At 44.9% G+C, this 20,268-nt stretch overlaps 1 protein-coding gene across 2 annotated transcripts; it reads left to right on the top strand.

The window, feature by feature from the left end:
- Positions 1 to 554: 554 nt before the first annotated feature.
- On the top strand, positions 555 to 20,049 carry TRAF5 (TNF receptor associated factor 5; the record flags this gene model as incomplete). Of its 2 annotated transcripts, none has more annotated exons than XM_080824337.1 (10): positions 555 to 1,573; positions 2,768 to 2,825; positions 5,673 to 5,774; positions 8,054 to 8,218; positions 8,841 to 8,918; positions 9,233 to 9,307; positions 12,327 to 12,419; positions 16,498 to 16,638; positions 18,063 to 18,231; positions 18,898 to 20,049. In XM_080824337.1, the coding sequence occupies 10 exons, from the start codon at positions 1,356 to 1,358 to the stop codon at positions 19,473 to 19,475; spliced, it is 1,677 nt and encodes a 558-aa protein (XP_080680463.1). In that variant the 3' UTR covers positions 19,476 to 20,049. The 2 variants fall into 2 exon arrangements, with proteins under 2 accessions (XP_080680463.1, XP_080680464.1); XM_080824338.1 differs by having other exon boundaries at positions 1,356 to 1,573; positions 5,673 to 5,778; positions 8,022 to 8,218.
- Positions 20,050 to 20,268: the final 219 nt, after the last annotated feature.

The raw sequence follows: 20,268 nt of genomic DNA, 5'->3' as shown, positions 1-20,268 counted from the left end.
TTCATCAGATTTCAAAGACAGGGAAAGTCCTTCCTTATAAAAAGTTAAAGGGTCACCGTGTTAGTGGGCAACTAGTTAGAGCTGTGCTATTGTGGATTTGTCAGAGTCCATTCAGTCACATGAATTCAACAAATAGTTGATTCGTTCTCCATACCCGGCTCAGGGCTGAGGGCTGGAGACACGACCATGAGTAAGACCAGGGGTGTTCTCTGTGTCATTGAAGAGCACAGATATAAATCAAATACTCACACAAATGCATGTCTAATTTAAAATCAAATGTTGCTCTGTATTTTAGAACCTGGTTCTATGATAGATACAACAGTGGATGTTTAGTTTCTGTTTTTGCGCATTTGTTTATCTTTGAATAGGTACTATATTCATGTTCAAAAATTAACCGCCCCACCACTACCCACCTACCATCATCCCTCAGCCACTCCCTGGAGGCCACACATACTTCCTAGACATGAGTGGGTGTTCTGCTGCTCAACAGGGTTGGAGGAAGGGGAGTGGAGAAGAGAAAGCTTACCTGAGGTTATGACACTTGCAATCTGAATCATGAATGTGAAGCGAAGAAGAGCCGATAGCTTATGCAAAGGCCCTGTGGCAGGAGACAGCTTGATGTATTAGAAGAATGAAAAGAAAGCCTGTATGGCTCAAGTGCAGAAAGCAAGGGTGGGAGAGGTCCAGGATGCTGCTGGGTGGAAAGGATGCAGTCTTATAGCTCTCTTAGCATTGTGGACTCCCCTAAAAGCCTGGGAAGCCACTGAACAATGAGAGGAAGTAACTTTCAATCACATTTGCATTTTGAAAATGTTGTCCTGGCTATAGTATGGAGAATGGATGGGAGGGGAAAGCAATTAATGGGCTTGTTTAGTTCACGTGAGAAATGATGTGGCTTGGCGGTGGCGATATATATTGCAAGAAACGTACTGGTATACGAGGTTCTTCCGAAAAATACGAGCAAAATCTTTGTTTCCATTCTCTCAACTGAGTGGAAGAAAATCCCATAACAAGAGTCTGTTAGAATGTAGTTAACACCTGGCTATATTTGGTCCAAGCGTGTGGCCAGACTGACAGGATAATTTAGCATCCTGTAAGAGGCTGATGGGCAAAGGTCTGAATCTCATAAAATCTCGCTCGAAGTCTGGTCCAGCCTCCTGCCTGAGCACCCCGAAGACATCTCCCCTGTGCGGGAGCCCCCCAGTGGCCGGAGGTTGTTACTGTTTGTTACGAAGTCAACAGAATGCCCATGGGGGTGATGTGCCCTAAGTAGGAAACAGTTGTTTTGGTCTCTACACACTCAGTTGTCCTCCTCTTCTCCTGCGCACCCCCCACCCCCCCCCCACCCCCGCAGAATGGCTTACTCTGAGGAGCAAGGAGGTGTCCCCTGTGGTTTCATCCGCCAGAATTCCGGCAACTCCATTTCCTTGGACTTTGAGCCCAACACAGAGTACTGGTTTGTGGAGCAATTAGAAGAACGCTACAAATGTGCCTTCTGCCGCTCCGTGCTGCACAACCCCCACCAGACGGGCTGTGGGCACCGCTTCTGTCAACACTGCATCCTGTCCCTGAGGTGAGTGCGGGGTCGGTGGGGGGGGGAGGGGGTCGGGGGAGGGGCTGCCGCTCTGGGCGCAACCGGTCGGTGGGGGAGGGGCGTTCCTGGGACCCCAGTGTCCGGGGCAGCCACTCGACTGGAATGGTAGCTTTGGGAATCGCTGTGGTTGACCACAGAACCATGAACACAAGGAGGGGCTCTCCCTGAGCCCTTCTCTGAAAGCCTGAGGAATCATGTTTTGGTTTTTGGTTTTGGGGGGTTTTTTGGTTTTTGTTTTTTTGCCATTCACTTATTAATAGTCACCTTTCCCCCCCTTTTTAAAAAGGAAATCAAGTGTAATGAACATACAGGGTTCTGTTGGTTTCAGGTGTACAACGTAATGATTCAAGAATTCTGTTCATGACTTGGGGCTCCTGAAAGTCACCTTTTCTTAAAATGTAGACCCCACCTGTTTGGCATGGGAGGGCAGACCTGGAGGCACAGTCTGTGTTGGGAAGGGCGTGCATTTCACGGGCGTCTTCCTGGTGGTGGCTCTGACTTTTCCTTGTCTAAGAGAAGAGGTGGTGTCCCATCCAGAAAGTGTGCCTTAGCGGGCACGCTGTCTGCTTCGGGGCAGCTGTAAAACCTGGGTCCTGCCGTTTTGAAGGAGGAGACCAAGAGGGATGTGGAAGCAGGCTCGGGGGGGCTTATTTAGGGCTCTAAGTAAGCTGTCTTCTACCAGGCTTGGAAAGGGGATTATCACAGCCCATTCTTGTCCCCTCATGGGGTTGTCCATTCAGCACTTGTGTGTTCCAGGCTCCTTACTAAACTAAGCTCTAGGGCACGGAGAGGAAGAGCTGGAGGTCCAGGGTGACCAGGACCCCGTCACTGCCCCCTAGAATGCTCCCGTCTAGTGAAGGAGACAGGTTGTGGTACAGGGTGAGAAGCACTGGCAGAGGACATTGAACTCTGTCTGGGGGACTTACTATTTGACCTGCATCGTGGGAAATGAATGGGAATTTTTCAGCAGACTGGGGAGCTGCTGAAGATGCAGTGGGCAGATGGGAGAGAGATACACCCCTTCCTGGGGTAGGGAGCGGAATGGAGGGAAGATGAGGCCTGGCCTGTTCAGGGGGAGCTCAAAGGGGTCAAAGGGCTGGAGTGCTGGGGCTGCTCTTGGAAGAGCTGTTGAGGTCAACTCTTAATTGGCTTTGTTTTTATTTTTCTCTCCAGAGAATTAAATGCAGTCCCACTCTGTCCTGTAGATAAGGAGGTTATCAGATCTCAGGAGGTAAGAAAATCCCCGCTGTGGTTTAGCAGTTGGCTACATGATGGAGAAGCCAGTGTCCTGGGTTGAACTGGATGTAGAGGTTGGAGCAGTAGAGCGGGAGAGGGAGGGGCCCTTTCTTAGAGTCCACGTTCCTCTGCTGTGGGGTCAGGTTGAGCCCCATTCCTGCCACTGTTTCAGAGCTTTATTGCCCCCCCCAACCCAAATTCTCCTCTGCTGTCTCCTTACCCCCTTCCTACACTAGCTCCAGGTGTACTGAGTTGCTTGGAGAAATGAAACATCCATCCTGTTTCTTGGAATTCACTTTCTCCTCTGGTCAATCTCTAAAACTTCCTTCCATTATTATTACCTCTTGCAATAACTTAATTAAGATATAATTCATATGCCATAAAATTTACCTTTAAAGTGTACATGTTTCTTGGGTATATACCCAGGGGTGGGATTACTGGGTCATGTGGTGGTTCTGTTTAGGGTCGAATGGTCACTCTGTGTGTAACATTCCGAGGAACTGTCAGACTGTTTTCAAAGCAGCTGCACCATTTTACATTCCATCCAGTAGGTTGTGAGAGTCTTAACATCTCTAGATCCTTGCCAAAAGTTGTTACTGTCCGTCTTTTTGATTATAGTCTTTCTAGGGGATACCTGTTTTGATTTTCATTTCTCTGATGATTAATGATATGGAACATCTTTTCAGGTGTTTGTCCATTTGTGTATCTTCTGGTAGAAATCTTATTCAATTTCTTTGCCCATTTTTAAAAAGATTTTATTTACTTATTTGACAGACAGATCACAAGTAGGCAGAGAGGCAGGCAGAGAGAGAGAGAGAGAGAGGGGAAAGCAGGCTTCTCGCTGAGGAGCTGAGGAGAGACCCCGATGCGGGGCTTGATCTCAGGACCCTGAGATCAGAACTTGGGCTGAAGGCAGAGGCTTAACCCACTGAGCCACCCAGGTGCCCCATCTTTGCCCATTTTTAAGTGGATTATTGGTCTCTTATTGATGAGTTCTAAGCGTTCTTTATATATAGATACAAGGTTCTTAACAGATACATGATTTGCAAATATTGTTCTCCCATTCTGCGGTTTGTCTTTTCACTCTCTTGGTGGTGTCCTTTGAAGCATGAAAGCTTTTCACTTTGATGAGGTCTTACTTGTCTTTTGTTTGTTTTGGTTGCTTGTTCTTTCAGTGTTGCATCTAAGGAACTGTTTCCTAACCTGAAGATTTTCCCCCTTAAAACTTCCTTTTTTTTAGGGGTGGAGGGGCAGAGGGAGAGAGGGAGGATCTTAAGCAGATGCCACGCTCAGTGCAGAGCCCCACCCGGGACTCAGTTTCACAACCCTGAGATCATGACCTGAGCTGAAATCAAGAGTTGGATGCTTAACCCACTGAGCCACCCAGGCATCCCTCCCTTAAAACTTCCATTTAAACTCAATTTTCTTCCTTTGCAATTCTGTTGGAGGACGTTCAAGCACCACCCCCTCCAGGAAGCTCCTTGATCACCTGATCTCTTGTACGTGCTTTTTCTCTATGTTCTATTTTTTTTTTTTTTTAGATTATTTACTTATTTGTCAGAGAGAGAGAGGGAGAACACAAGCAGGAGGACGGGTAGAGGGAGAAGCAGGCTCCCTGCTGAGCAGGGAACCTGATGGGGGACTCCATCCTAGGACCCTGGGATCATGACCTGAGCTGAAGGCAGACACATAACTGACTGAGCTACCCAGGCATCCCACCTTCTCTAAGCTCTTATGTTGTGTTTTGCAAATGTCTAGCAGAGGACGGTGCTGTGTTTGTGTGTGCCTCACCCACTAGATCAGGGGTTGGCATGGTTGGCATATTACAACATGAGATCTGCTGGGACAAATCCAGCCTGCCCCCTGTTTTCATATAGCCTGTGAGCCAAGAATGGTTTCTCTATAAATCATTGAAAAAAATCCAAAGAAGGGTACACAGGAACTCTGCACTATGTTTGCAACTTCTCTTAAGCCTTTGAGCTATTTCAAAACAAAAAACTTATTTTAAAAATCAAGAGAAGAATAATGGTTAGTGACACATGAAAATTACATGAAATTTACATTTCAGTGTCCATTAATAATGGCTTATTGGAGGGGCGCCTGGGTGGCTCAGTGGGTTAACCCTCTGCTTTCGGCTCAGGTCATGGTCTCAGGGTCCTCGGATTGAGCTCCGTATCGGGCTCTCTGCTCAGCAGGGAGCCTGTTTCCCCCTCTCTCTCTGTCTGCCTCTCTGCCTGCTTGTGATCTCTCTCTGTCAAATAAATAAATAAAATCTTTAAAAAAAAATAATGGCTTTTTGGAACACAGTCATGGATATCCATTTCAATATTGTCTACAGTTGAGCTGAATAGTTGCAAAAGAAAAGGTTGCATTGTGGCCTGCAAAGCTGAAAATACTTACTATCTGACCCTTTACGGAGAGCATTAGAACGTTTGCTAACTCCTGGTGTGCACTGGAATAGCAAAGTCAGCACAGCCTCAGTGCCACTACCTGGTGACTAATACAAACTTTTACACTTTGACAGGAAGCTGCTGAAAGTGTCACCTTCCTCCACAGCCCACCTTCTGACCTTTGAGCATACAAGGTCAAGTGCACCATGAGATTCTCCTGCAGCCTACTGCATGGAGCATTGATTTTCCTGACTCGTGTGTTTAGTGGCCTTTTGGAAATATGTAGCTCAAAGCCTCTTCTTTGATGGTGCCGAATCTGATATTTCCATTCCAACCATTGTCTGGAAGTTTCTACCTGACTATTGAGATGTATTTGAAGATTGAATTAATAGTTTCATTCACATTGCTCTGAAGCTTTGGAGTGTATGAGACCTATTATGTTTCCCTCTTAGGTGTTCAAAGACAATTGCTGCAAAAGGGAAGTCCTCAATTTATATGTGTATTGCAAAAATGCTCCTGGATGTAATGCCAAGATTATTTTGGGACGCTACCAGGTCGGTATTATTCATGACCAATAAACATGCCTTTGTCATTTTTTCCAGTGGTATGTGTTGAACACCTTTATGTGACAGCTCCTGGGCTAAGCATGGTATGGGATTGATTAGGTTGCTCTCAGAGAATTCCTGTCTAGCAATACATTTGGCTGCAGGACAGCCCACCGAGGGCTAAGGTGCGAGTGAAGAGGTCCATTTCATTTGGAATGCATGGAGGACACACTGTCTGTGCTAGACCTAAATTGTGGGTTAGGGGTCATTGATCCAAAAACAAGATGTGGGACGTGCAGGGCCAAAGGACGTGTCATTTGTGGGGAACTGTGAAGAATTTGGGGACCTTGGGTGGGAGCCACGGCAGTCTGCAGAAAGACACGACTGCAAGGGTCCCTGCCCGAAAGTACTGGCAGGTGGTGAGTGGGTGGTTCCCAGCAGCTATGGGCCATGGCCTGTTAGTTTATGATCTGAGGCATGTAACGCAGACCAGATCAGAGCTAGGATGTGGTTTAAAGGTGAAGCGTTGGTACGAGCTGCAAACACGCGAGGCATAGGGAGAGCAAGGGGGAGTTGAACTTTCACACGAAGCTGCCCTGCCTGGTTCTTCCATCCAGCTGGGGAAGAGGGAAGCTTGGTAAATGCCAAACTGGAAATGGGGCAACAGGGCTCTGCCATGGCAGGCCCCTATCGGGTTTGATCACACTGTGCAGGAAGAAGAACCAGGCATCTCTAGCTTCCAGAGAATGGCTTGGAGGCAGCTGAAATTTTCCTCTCCCACCCACACATTTTTGGAACACATTTCAGGTGACTCAGCCTTTTCTCCACCTTGCCTCCAAACCCCCTAGGCGCTGAGCTTCGAGATGTGTAGATGCTTTCCCCGTTAGCCCCAGGATTTTTCTGGAAGTTCACCAAACTTTCTAGAACTTTCTCATGTCTGGATAGCCAAGCCCTAGAGCAGGACCTCTTTTCCAACTTTGTGGTCACGAAGCCTGAGCAGGAAATGAGGCTCAAATGGACCATCCGCCGTCAGCTTTTGTGACCCGATCATCCGCTTCCAGAAAACAGTGGCTGGTTTCTTTTTACCTGTTTTCTCCTGTGTTTCTGCTCGTTCCTGCCCCCAACCTGCACCCCCTCTTGCATGGTGAGGTGTAGGTTCTCCCGGGTAGCGGAATCGTGATGAGTGTTGACTGTGTCAGCCAGGTTGGAAGGGTGGCAGCAGCGAATTTCGGAGAAGATACGGATTTCAGTAGTCACTCTTTGTTTCTTATTACTAGAGGCAAAGGAGAGTAGCTGTAATATTTATTTATCTCCTACAGAAAAACTGGTTGCTTTTTCTCTCTTTCAGGAATGGGGTCCGCAGACTCTTCTGTCAAGAGCCAGTTAATAAAATGTTTAGAATTTGAGGGCTGTACAGTCGCTGTATCCACCACTCAACTCAGCTCTTCCCTTTCAGAGGGAAAGCAGTCCCCCCGCTCCCCGGCCCCCACAGTATGTAAACAAGTAGATGGGTGGCTGTTCTCCAGAGAAACCTTATTTACAAAAACGAGTAACAGGCCAGCTGTGTTTTAGGGGATCTCACAGGGGTCGGACTCACTAGGGATTTGATGACTTGTTAGCATCACAATAACTTGCAGAGGTCCAAAGGTTTTATTAAAGTATATCTCTTGCCCCCCCCCCCCAAAAGTATACCTCTTGCTTTTGAAAGTCTGTACCAGGAGAATATTAGAATGAGCAGTGTCCATGTCGTTGTCTCATACTCTGGTAAAACACATTTTCTGAACACAGCCTGACCATTCCCACCTTCTCTTGGGCCTGTGGTCCTGTATGTCTTCCGTCTGCTTTTCTTGGCCCTTCTAGAACAGCTGCCCTTCCTCTCCAGTCCTTTCCCTTCCTTTCTGCACTTAGGACATGCCGTGCTCTTCTTCCCCCTCCCCCCTCCGTCCTGGCTTTTGCCATCTGCTGTGCAGAGATTAGTACTTGATGCTGGGGGTGCAGAAAGAAATTAAGAGTGTCCTTGCAGAACGGGTAGATCACTCCGCAAGCCTAAGGAAAATATTCAGGAATTAATCTGAGAATCTGAGCTAATGGATCATCTAAACTAGACTCAACATGCTTCCTTCTCTAGCCATCTTCCCTGTCCTCCCAACTCCTGTCGCACAAGGCTGGCGTGGCCTCCATCCGCCCAGCTGGCCCCAGCGTCCTCCCTCCCTCTCCAGGCTTCCCGCTGGCTCCCCGTCCCGCTGCCCCTGTCAGTGGGACCCACTGGCCTGTCTTTTCTGTTGCAGGACCACCTCCAGCAGTGCCTGTTTCAAGCTGTGCAGTGTTCTAATGAGAACTGTCAGGAACAAGTCCTTCGGAAAGATCTGAAAGAACACTTGAGCGCACATTGCCGTTTTCGAGAGGAAAAGTGCCTTTACTGCAAAAAAGATGTAGTAGTAATCAATCTGCAGGTAAAAAAAAAGAAAGAAAGAAAGAAAGACAAATCATCTTTATGGGACTAAATTCTACCTGAGTGGTCACGGTGAATCAGGACATTACTGAATTTATTTTTGTACAGAAATAGATCTAAAGAATTATCTGAGAGTTCTATAAAAAACAAAGCACCTTCTTGTTGGTGGGACCCTACTCTTTATCTTTGGCAGAAGCATTGTTTGAGCACCTACTGAGTGTAAGTGTGCAAAGAGCGATGCTGGGTGCTGGGTCACAAGGAGGTGACGATACTGTGTCCTCGGGCCACTATGATCTGACTGGAGTGACAGGATGTAGGCAGAGGAAGAAAGCATGAGGTACCTTTTATATGTACCAAAGGAGCCATACTGATGATTCTCATAGCCTGCCCTCCGGAAGGCCTGTGCCCTCTGACCTTCTTTTGGAATAATTGGAAAACTGAATTGTATTCCCGGGAAGGAAGCAGCCATCTTTAGTCCTTTCTGGAACTAGGCTGTCCTTCCTGGAGAGGGTAAGCCACATAACATACATTCCCAGAGACATAAGCATAAACACTCTGAGGCCATAGAAAGGAACCCTGGAAGCAAGGACTGGCTCTGTTTCATCATCCTTTCTCTGTTTCAGTATCATGAGGAAAACCTGTGTCCCGAGTACCCAGTATCTTGTCCCAACAAGTGTTCGCAGATTATTCCAAGAACTGAGGTAACTGTAAATGATTCTCTTAGTAGATTTTATGTAAGATAACATTTTAGTAACCGCTGTGGTGTGTGTTTGATCAGATCCCACAGGCTGAGGCCCAAGGTTTAGAGAACACCCACGATAACCACGCCTCTGTGTCCCCTTCCCTTTTTCCGGAGGGTTCTTCTCCGTTTTTACCGTAGCTCTCCCTCCGCCAGGCCTCAGCGGGGTTTTCCCCGTTCTGTTCCCTCCCTCCTTCCCGAGCCACCCTGGGGCTCCCTCAGGCTCCCGGAGAACTGGTGATGAATTTTGGTGGCATGAGTCTGTCCCTTTCGTAGGTGGATGAGCACCTCGCTGTGTGTCCTGAAGCTGAGCAAGATTGTCCTTTCAAGCACTACGGCTGTACTGTGAAGGTACGGGATCCCTTTTTGTTGCTGCCTCTGCATTCTACTGTGGACTTTATTGGGCAGGTTTATTTTACTCTTTGATTCCATTCAGGACGCAGAAGGACATTCACTATGGAGGAACTTTGAGACTGGCCATGTTACCAGTCAGGGTTCTCCAGAGAAGCAGAATCTATAGGAGATAACGTATCTACATGTAGACACATACCTAGAAATCCATTTTAGGAAATTAGCTTATGCGATTGAGGGCGCTGGGGAATCGGATTATTTGCAGGGCGGACCAGCAGGCTGGAGTTTCTATGTGATAGTTTTGTTTTGATTTTTTTTAAAGATTTTATTTATTTATTTGACAGAGATCACAGGTAGGCAGAGAGAGGGGGGGAAGCAGGCTCCCCACTGAGCAGAGAGAGCCTGATGCGGGGCTCGATCCCAGGACCCTGGGATCATGACCCGAGCCGAAGGCAGAGGCTTTAACCCACTGAGCCACCCATGCGCCTCTCTATGTGATAGTCTTGAGAAGTGCTGCTTCTTCAGGAAACCTTATTCTTGGCGCTCGAGGCCTTCAGCTGGTTGAATGAGCCCCTACCGCACTGTGGGGAGAAATCTGCTTTATTTAGAGTCAGCTGATCGTAAATGTTTATCACATCTGCAAAATACCTTCGCGGCAACATCTAGATTAGTTTTGACCAAACAACTGGGCACCATGGCCCAGCCAAGCTGACGCATAAAATTAACCGTCCGGGTAATTTTTCTAATTCGGACTCCACGGTCTCCACCAGATTTTTAGACTTTCTGGAGTCATCCTTCTGATGATTATAAATCTTGGTTTTCTGGTACTCCTGGTCTATCACCAAGTATTTTGAAACAGAAGTGATTTGAGATCATGTCTTAAAGTGTATTTTATTGCCTTAAAAACCATTAAAAATATTTTTCAATAAATTGTATAAAATAAATGAAAAAGAAAAGAAAGTTCGATTCCTACCTCCCTTCAATACATTCCAGATGGATCAGAGTTTTAGGCATTAAGAGATATCATGCACTGTAGTATTTCATACTCTGTGTGCATCTAAAATTACTCCAAATAAAAAGTTTATTTTTTAAAAAATCATAACAATACTAGAAGTAAAGGTGAGCAAATTTTTTTTTTATTCTTGAAATACAGGTCTTTCTTAGATGACCGACACAAAACCAGAACTATAATTTTGATGCTTAACCACAAGTACTTGAGACTTTAATGTGATTTTTTTGAAAAATATCATAAATAAAGTCAAATGGCAAACCACAAACTAGAAGTAAATATCTCCAACATCCGACAAAAGACAAAAAGGGCATTTTCCTTACATACAAACATTCTTATATGTAAATAGCTTATCTAACTTTATAAAAAATAGGCAAAGGAATATATGAGTAGTTCCAGAAAAAATTCAACTGATTAATAGATGTAAAAAAAGACACTCCATCTCACTCCTAAATAAATGTATATTATAACAAGAAATATAACTTTCACCATCAAATTGACAAAGATTAATACAATTTATAATATCCAATTCTTTTTGAGGGCAGTTTGATTACATATCTATGAAAAGTGAGGGGTGCATGGCTGGCTCAGTGAGCAGAGCATATGACTCTTGATCTCAGGGTCGTGAGTTCAAGCCCCATGTTGGGCATACAAATTACTTTAAAAAAAAAAGTAAATAAAAATATCTTTATTTAAAAAAAAGTGAATCCACACATTGACTTTATAATTCTATTTCTAGGAATTTTCACAGATATTCTAAGTATACAACGATTACACATATACAAACACACTTACACAGGGATATTTTTATAGCAAAAAAACCACCCAAAACTAAAAACCCGTAAGCCCTCCACTGAAGTGCTGACTATATAATTCTATATATTTATATTTTGGAATGCCATGCATCTGATAAAAAGAATAAGGTACATATTTTTAAAAACTGAATATGCTTATGATCTCATTGAGTTAAAAGTGTATACATATCATCGCTGACTCTGGTGAATGAGAGACTAGGGAATTGGGGGTGGCGTTGGGGAGGAGGAGACTTTTGCTTCTCATTCTATATCTTGGTGTATTGTTTGACATAAGCATACACTTCTCTTATTTTAAAAACCTATATGAAAAAAATGTATTTGTGAGAAGCCTTTGAAAGAAATCAGTGAAGAGTCCATACCTTTTCACGTATCAAACCAGTGATTATCTTGGCTGCAAAAAGGATGGGGTTTACCTTTTTAGTGCACCATTTACAGAATTGCTTTCCAACTCTAGAGAGATCTTCCTGACAGTTAGTTCTAAACTCCCAGTTGGACTGTCCTCTAGAACTCACCTCAGTACCAAAGCTGAGGATGAGATTTGTTCTCTGGACGAGGGGCCAATCCTAAACTGAAGGGAAATTGATGGTAAATGTATGCTTAGGTCCACGGAATCACCCAGAACACCTAACATTTGCTTTTATTAGTAATATAGGCAGTTTGCAACTCAGTATTTTAATGATTAGGGAAGAAGTCACCCTTTAGTCTAGCAAACATATCCTTGGATTTTTGAGGGCAACAAATTTGTGTGGGCTGAAACTGCCATCATGTTGCGTACCTTTGGCCTTTGGTAGAAGGCAGCATGGAAATGCATGCTCTGTAGGAGACAGAACTCACTTAGCCTTGACACTGATCTGAAGCTAACCACCCCCCAGGAGATCAGTTTTATGGGGGACTTGTTGTGAGATGATAACCACATGTAACCCATAGTCCTGGATTCCTAGCGCACAGAAGGAGATCCGCTTTGAGAATTTTGACCGTGGCCCGATTCTCTGTTTCTGTAAGTTTAAAATTGTCTCATAGACACCTTAGAATCTTAGAGCTGGAAAAGGGACCAGGAGGGGCTATTTTTTCCTGAAACCCACCTTTAGACAAGTAAGCAGAGTTGTCACAGTTCTGTGTTAGTGGAATATTCCTTCACTACCTTGATTTCTGGAGTCTTTCAACAACCTGACTTCCTTTCCTCTTCTTCCTAAAGGATAAACGGGGGATCCTGCAGGAGCATGAGCATTCAGCCTTACGGGACCACATGCTTCTGGTTTTAGAAAAGAACTTCCAGTTAGAAGAACAGGTAACTATTCAAGGGTTCGCATGGAAAGGGAGGCAGCGCAATTGTTGGGATTGGTAACTGTTGGTATTTTTATATTCTCCTAGGTTTCAGTACAAGTCAACTGGAGGTAGATGTTTTTCTACTAAGTGGCCAGGCAGACTCATAGGAGTATAGAACACTAGAACTGGAAGGTGCCTTTGAGATCTTTGGGTCCAACCCTCTCACTCAACAGATGAAGTGACTAAGCTCAAAGAAATTTTGATGTGTTTGTAACTTGTAAGTGTTTGCAACAAGTTTGTAACTTGTAAGTAACTTGCAGAATTGAATCGCAAACCCGTGTCCCCTGATTCTCAGTCCAGTGCTCCACACGAAATAGCCTATTTCCTCTCTGCAGCCTAACCCACATGCTTTGTGGTTAATGTTTGGCACCTGGTAGGTGACGAGTAGGTGTTTGATGTTTTGGAATTAGACCAGTGTTACTCTGAAACAACAGTTGACAGTCTATTCTAGGCATTATGGGTTTTATATATTTTGCGGTAAGTCTTAACTCTTGCCTTCGAGAAGCTCTGCAGCCCGATGATGCACACAGAGCTCTTTATTCACTGAGTTGGGATTATCGGGTGAAATTGTGTGTGCCCATGCCTGCCGCAGTCGCTGAAATATTCATAATGGACCTCAGTAAATGCTGATTCGGTTGAGCAATTATTATTAAAGTTAATGGTTTTGTTAGAACATCTCAGAGGATCAGACTTCTCAAGCCCGTGTCAGGAAGAAAGGGAGCTGAATTCTACTCTTGCCAATCATTTTCTGATGTCTGGTTCCGTATTAAAGGAGGTGTGTGAGTTTCAAGGTCAGATCTTGGAGGAAATTGGGAAGACCAGTTAAACTGTGACATAGGGCCCACTGCCTGGTAACCATTCCCATTTTTTTCCGTACCACTCGTCTCATGCACCCATCATTCATTCATTCAGTAGACACCTGCCGTATGTCAGGCATGAGGTTAGTTGCTAGAGGTTCTGACTGGAGGAGGACACGGCTTCTGGCCCTGAAGAACTCACGACTGTGGAAATAGATAAGATGCTGTGCCCTAGGACATGCCGTGCCTCAGTCTGGGGTACGGAGGCTGCAGCACTTTCCTCTGTGGGAGCTGGGGAAGGCTCTTCAAGGGAGCACATCGGAGTTTCACTTTGAAGGAAGAGAAGATTTGTCAGCCTAAATGTTGTGGAAAGAGGGCGTTTCAGAAGAGGAAAGACAGGGAGGCATGAGGTGATGGTTCAAGGAACAGGGGTTTTGGGGTGGCGAGGCTCCTGAGTATAAGCCGGGGGAGAGCTGGACACTGGTATGATGGGTCCACATTGCAGTGGCCTTCTGTGTGAGCTAGCAAGTTGCAGATAATGTGCATTCAGTTATTTTTTTATTCATTCATATTCTGCATTGTTTCAGAAAGGATTTAGGGACCAAAGTTTGAACTAATGTTTGTCAATAAGAGGAAGCTAATAATGGAGGTTTTGAAATGGGAAAATACAGATTTCCCCCACTCTGGAAAAGCAGAGCCATCCTGTGAAACCGTTCATAAGCCGAAGGGGTGTAAAGCAAAGAAGCAGTTACGATTTCTTTAGAAGTGGAAATCCTTTTTGACTTTTGGTTAGTGAGAGCAGGTGCTAACATTCATCTTTCATAAAAGCAAAGTGGCATTATGTGAACTTTTGGATAGTTGGGGTAGATAAGGACCAGTACGTAACCACCTAATTATTTGTTTGGCTTTAAAAAGTAAGCTAGCTGTGGGGCGCCTGGGTGGCTCAGTCTGTTAAGCGTCTGCCTTCAGCTCAGGTCACCATCTCCGGGTCCTGGGATCAAGCCCGCATTGGGCTCCCCACTCAGTGGGGAGTCTGCTTCTTCCTTTCCCTCTGTCTCTCCCCCTACTCATGCTCTCTTGCTCTCTCCTAAATAAATTAATAAATAAAATCTTAAAGCAAAAAAAAAAAAAAAAAAAAAAAGTAAGACAGCTGGTCACAGATAGAGGGAGAGAAGAGCATGAGGACAGGCAGCGGGATGTTGTTCTAACCTAGACAGTTGCAGTGGGGGAGCCTGGCAGTGGATGGGTGGGGACTCCAGAGCCAGGACACCTGCTTTCAAGACCTGGCTCCTCACTTGCCATATGGGTTTGGACGAGCAGCTTAACCTCTCCCTTCCCTGTCTCCTCATTCATAAAACGGGGTTGTGGTGAGAGTTAAGTGAGCCAATATATTTAAACTCTTAGTTCAGTGCCATTATCATAAGCAGCGCAATATTAGGCGAAGGCAAGCTCCTGCAGCTGGCAGTGCTGGTGGTGCTGGTGACCGTCAGCCAAGGCGGTGTCTGTGGGGATGGAGAGGGCACGGGGAGAGGTCGGAATGGCAAGCTGTAAGTCTAGAAGGCGGAGGACATGGTAGTTATTACCTGAAATGGGCATTACAGGAACAGGAGGGAGAGGAGAGGAGAGGAGAGGGTGCGGAGAGGAGACACCGAGGTTCGCTTTCCATCAGGCAGATGGGTCCGCCGTGGAGGCGGAAGTCAGCTCTCAGGGTCGAGCTGGAAGGTTCCCGGGGCCTGAGATCACACGGTTGTTGCAGCCATTTGTGTATTCTCTTAAAAAACGTGTATCAAATGCCCTCTGGGTGCCAGGCACTGTGCTAGTCTTTGGGGAGGAAGAATTGAGTGAGATGTAGCCTCAACAATTTAGTGGAGGAAAAAGAGCGAAACAACCCCAGAAAGCAATAAGGGTAATGAGAGTAAGTTACATGCTAGAGTGTGGCCAGGGGGTCTTGGATTTTGAGAGAGGACCTAGCTTGGTGGTACTGGTGAGGAAATATTTCTGAGAGTACGTGCCCTTGAGCGGAGACTGAAAACTTGGTGGTTTCTAGATGGAGAAAGAAGCATCTGAGGTAGCAGGACCCAATGGATAATGGACGTGTGTAGTCTTGCCGGGCAGGGCACATGTGGGCAGGAGGCGGAGAAGGTAGCTGGCGGCAGATCATGTAGGGTGTGTGAAAGAAAGCCACCGGGGATAGTTAAGGAAGAGGGGACGGTGACAAGACCAGATTCGTCTCTTCCTATTCCTCTGGTTACGGCATGGAGGGTGAATTCAAGGAAAACAAGACCAAAGAAATTCATAGAGTCACTCAACAAATATTTATCAAACACCTGCTCATGCCAGACACCAGACCAGTTCCTAGGGTTACAGTGGACTGTGGGACCCGTGTCCCAGTTCCCATAGAGCTTCCCTTCTGGAAGGACTGGGAGGGATGGTGTAGGACCAGTTGGGAATCTGTGGTCACAGCCCAGGTGAGAAATAATGAAGGCTAAAACAGGCATTGAAATAAGTTGAAAAAAGAAGTGAATAGCAGAGTCGTGTTCCTTTTGTTGCGTGTCGGAAGTCGAAGTTGGTAAGTATGGATGACTGAAAGGATTAGGGTATATGAGAAGAGCCCTCTGGGCTCACACTAAGGCTTGGGTTATTTCCCTCCAATACGTTACAGATTCTAAGAGCATAACATGATTTGCCTACCACTTGCTAAGCTAGCTGTATGCTGTACAGGTTACTTAAACTCTCTGCCTCTGTTTCCTTGTCTGTAAAATGGGACTGATAGTCATACCCCACTATGGGGTTCTTCGAGTATTAAAAGAGCTAATGAATATAAGGGTAGGACAGACACTCAGCACATTTCAGCTGTTACTACTGATACGTGCAGAGAGCATCTATTGTGGTGTGGTGATTGGTACTCTGTGGTTGTTACAAGTGCGCGCTGAGTGAATGAAGAGACCCAATTCCGAAAATTTAGTCAAGTGATGTCACTGTCGTTAGATGAACTATCAGAGCGGGTTAAGTATAGAAAAGGCTGACGAGAAATCTGTGCATCTGGTTTTTTGTTTTTTTTTTGAAGTGCCTGAAGATATTATATAGGAACCTGCTGACAGATATTTTCCTAAAAATGTATATATATGTATATATTTTTCTAGAAACACTTTCTTACCTGCAGTATTTTCCTAGACATATATTTACATTATTTTAATTTGTATCCATGCATTTAAATGATCTCGTTCACATTCCTGTTACTAGATTTCTGATTTATATAAGAGCCTAGAGCAGAAAGAAAGTAAAATCCAGCAGCTAGCAGAAACTGTAAAGAAATTCGAAAAGGAGTTCAAGCAGTTTGCACAGCTGTTTGGCAAAAATGGAAGCTTCCTCTCAAACATCCAGGTGAGAAACAGCCTCTTTACTCATAGCCAAGATTTAGCCTTCAACTGGCAGTCCAGGTTCTTCTTACAACTTCTTAAATGGAGATAATTTCAAATGTAAAGAAAATCTACAAGGATAAGATAGTGCTTAAAAATAACTGTGTATTCTCTCAGAGTCACCCACTGTCAGTATTTTGTCCCATATCTCTGTCCGTCTCTCTGTTGCTCTATGTGTGTTCTTTCTGAACCATTTGAGAGCAAGCTGTACACATCAGGACCCTTTATCCTTACACACTTCAGTCTGTATTTCGTAAGAATAAAGATCTTCTTTCACATAACCCCAACATTTAACAATGTCAGTACATATAATATTGATATAATACTTTTATATAATTTATGGCAATTGGGGTTGTAATTAATACTGGGCCAATATTAGTCCTTTGATGGCAAATTCTTTGAGAGAATCGATAGTTCTGCGTTTTGCAGTCAACAAAGTGAAACTGTTAATTCCCTTGGGAAGAAGATGCTTTAAGCAACACTAAAATATAGCAAAAATGATTTTGCAAATCATGAATGTTAAATAACCATAAACACATTTCTGATGAGTAATGTCTCTGTTGTAATTACAAAATTTGTAGTGAAAAAGATTTTAAGACATGGGTATGGGTTGTATTTTTGAAATGTAGACTCTCCCAGAAAAATGCAGCCCATGTGTTTTCTATACTTGGGGTGTGTGTGTGTGTGTGTGTGTGTGTGTGTGTGTGTAGAAAAAAAAAAAAGAAATCCCTGCCCACCCAAAAAAAAGAAAAAAAGGAAATCCTTCCTATGGTATTATCTCAATTCTGACCTTTTTCTAACCTAGAAACCCTTCAGAGTTAAGGAACTGAGGGGCAAGGGTTGGGGGGGTGGGGGGGGTGGGGGGGTGTAATACAAGTCTAGTTCTGTCCAGTCTCTTCCATCCATGGAGAACAATCACAAGTTCAAGCCCTCCCTCGGGGCACTTCCTACCCCCTCTAGTGCTCAGGCCTGAACAGGTGGGTCTCCTTCCAGCTCATTCTCTGCCTTCTAGCAGAGCGGGAATGGATCAGGAGAGTAGCCTCTGAGAAGGAAGTTGTAAGGCAAGGGGAGAGACAATAGAACAGAGATAAAAACACAGATTAGAGAACAGAATGGCGGGAAATTGAGGGAGGAGTAAAAGTCAGGTGAAGAGAAGTTCAACGATTTGGAACAGGAGCTGGGATGGGGTCGGGGAGGAAGATGCTAAGTGGTTCGTCTCTGTGATCCTCACTGAACTTTTCCCTTTTGGACTGTGCCTTTTTCATTTCATTAATGGATTAATTAAATTTGAAATGTTTGACTTGAAAACATTTCATCTCAGTGAATTAATTACTAAGATAGTAACAATTTTTTTTTTTTTTGACATTATGATCCGTGTTGTACTGAAAGGCTCTCGCCGGTCACGTCGACAAGTCAGCTTGGCTAGAAGCTCAAGTGCGCCAGTTACTGCAGGCGGCCAACCGGCAACACAGTAAATTTGATCTGAGGGCTTTGGTGGAAGCGATTGATACAGTGAAACAGAAGATTACTCTGCTAGAAACCAATGATCAAAGACTAGGTATGTGTCATATTTTACTTCTCTTTGGATGATTCTGTGGTCTGCATCTAGCCAGATGGAGAGTCCCAGCTGTCCAGGATAAACAATGGCCGAATCTGGTACTTGTGAAACAGAACATGAGACTGAAACATGAGAACATGAGACTCTGGCCACTCCGGGGTTGGGGGCGGGGGGGGGGGGCAGGAGTGACGGAGGGTGATGAGGGGGTGCTGGAACAGGCAGGGGGTGGAAATGGGCCAGGAACTTCCAGAAACAGGGAGTGGTGGTTTTTTTAGGAGAGTGGCAAATAACGAGAAAGCTAAGAGAGAGATGTGGCGGAAACTTTAAGTACAGAAAAATATAAAAGGGTTTGGCTCTTTAAAAGCCTTCCAGTGATTAAATAATGAGGCTCACCTTGCTAATGCACACGAGTTCAATGCTGGGCGTCTCCTCTACACTTTGGTGAGCTTCCATTCAAGAGTATGAATTTCTCTACTCTTGCCAAGGCATGAGATTTATTGAGCTATTAATACAAAGGGTCCATTGGTGGACAATGAATTCGATTCATCTTTAGGATGTCAGAATTTTATCAGTTCTCTTCAGATGCCAGAATTCCACTTTGGGCAAATTCTAAAGACAGCTTTGAGGCCTGTGGTATCTTTTTTTTTTTTTTTTTCCCCTTCGCAGTTGTTCTGGAAGGGGAGACTAGCAAACACGATGCCCACATTAATATCCACAAAGCCCAACTGAATAAAAATGAAGAGCGATTTAAGCTGCTAGAAGGAGCCTGCTATAATGGCAAGCTCATCTGGAAGGTGACAGACTATAAGATGAAGAAGAGGGAGGCACTGGACGGGCACACGGTGTCCATCTTCAGCCAGCCCTTCTACACCAGCCGGTGCGGCTACCGGCTCTGCGCCAGAGCCTACCTGAACGGGGACGGCTCCGGGAAGGGCACGCACCTGTCGCTGTACTTCGTGGTGATGCGAGGGGAGTTTGACTCCCTGTTGCAGTGGCCATTCAGGCAGAGGGTGACCCTGATGCTTTTGGACCAGAGCGGCAAAAAGAACCACATTATGGAGACCTTCAAGGCCGACCCCAGCAGCAGTAGCTTTAAAAGACCTGATGGGGAAATGAACATTGCGTCTGGCTGTCCCCGCTTCGTGGCGCACTCCACTTTGGAGAATGCCAAGAACACCTACATCAAAGACGACACCATGTTCCTGAAAGTGGCTGTGGATTTAACCGACCTGGAGGACCTCTAGTCCCTGTGTGGGGTGATGAAGGGCGTGCCGGGCCCGAACCATGGAGGAGGACACCTGTGATTAACATATGGACAGACCAGAGCTCAGTACACATTTGTAGGGGCTTGTCGCCCCTGATGTTTGAAGTCAGTTTAAAACTTCTCAAGTGCTTTCTGCTTTTTACATTTTACTCTGTCCCAGTTTGAAACTTAAAACACTTAGACTATCCTCTCATTATTTATATTTTTATCTCTCTTAAAAGATGTCAAGTTTCTTGAAAGCAGGGTCTGGGGCCTCTCTCTTTTACCGGTGCTTGGCATGGTGTCTCAGAGTAGGCACTGTGTAGAATGCTACCGAGGACACAGAGGAAGAATTGAAAATGCTCCAGCATTTTATTATTTGGCCTGCTGATTCTACACCTGACCATAAGCCTGCAAAAGCCATCTTTCAGGATAGGCTGTCCCGATTACACAGTTGGGTAGTGTGCTTTCAAAGACAGTAGGCCTGGTTTGGACCAGACTTTATTTGGTCCAATGCTAAATTTGTGGAAATTACTATACCTCTAAACATTTTCATTAAAAATCACCAGTAGTCACCAAGTACAGTTTTGCAAGGCTGCATTAGAACTGGTGAATAGAGAGATTTTCATTCTTCCCGTTGATTGTGTAGTGTGTGTGTGTGTGTGTGTGTGTGTAGAGATAGAGTACATACACATATAAATGGAGATATAACCATCCAACTGAAGGTCATATTAGGTTCAACCATGTGAAAAAACTATTTTCATATATATATATATATATTTTCATATATCAGA

Source organism: Martes martes, assembly GCF_963455335.1.
Source record: "Martes martes genome assembly, chromosome: 15".
NCBI lineage: Eukaryota > Metazoa > Chordata > Mammalia > Carnivora > Mustelidae > Martes > Martes martes.
This window is presented reverse-complemented; position numbering and strand designations above follow the sequence as displayed.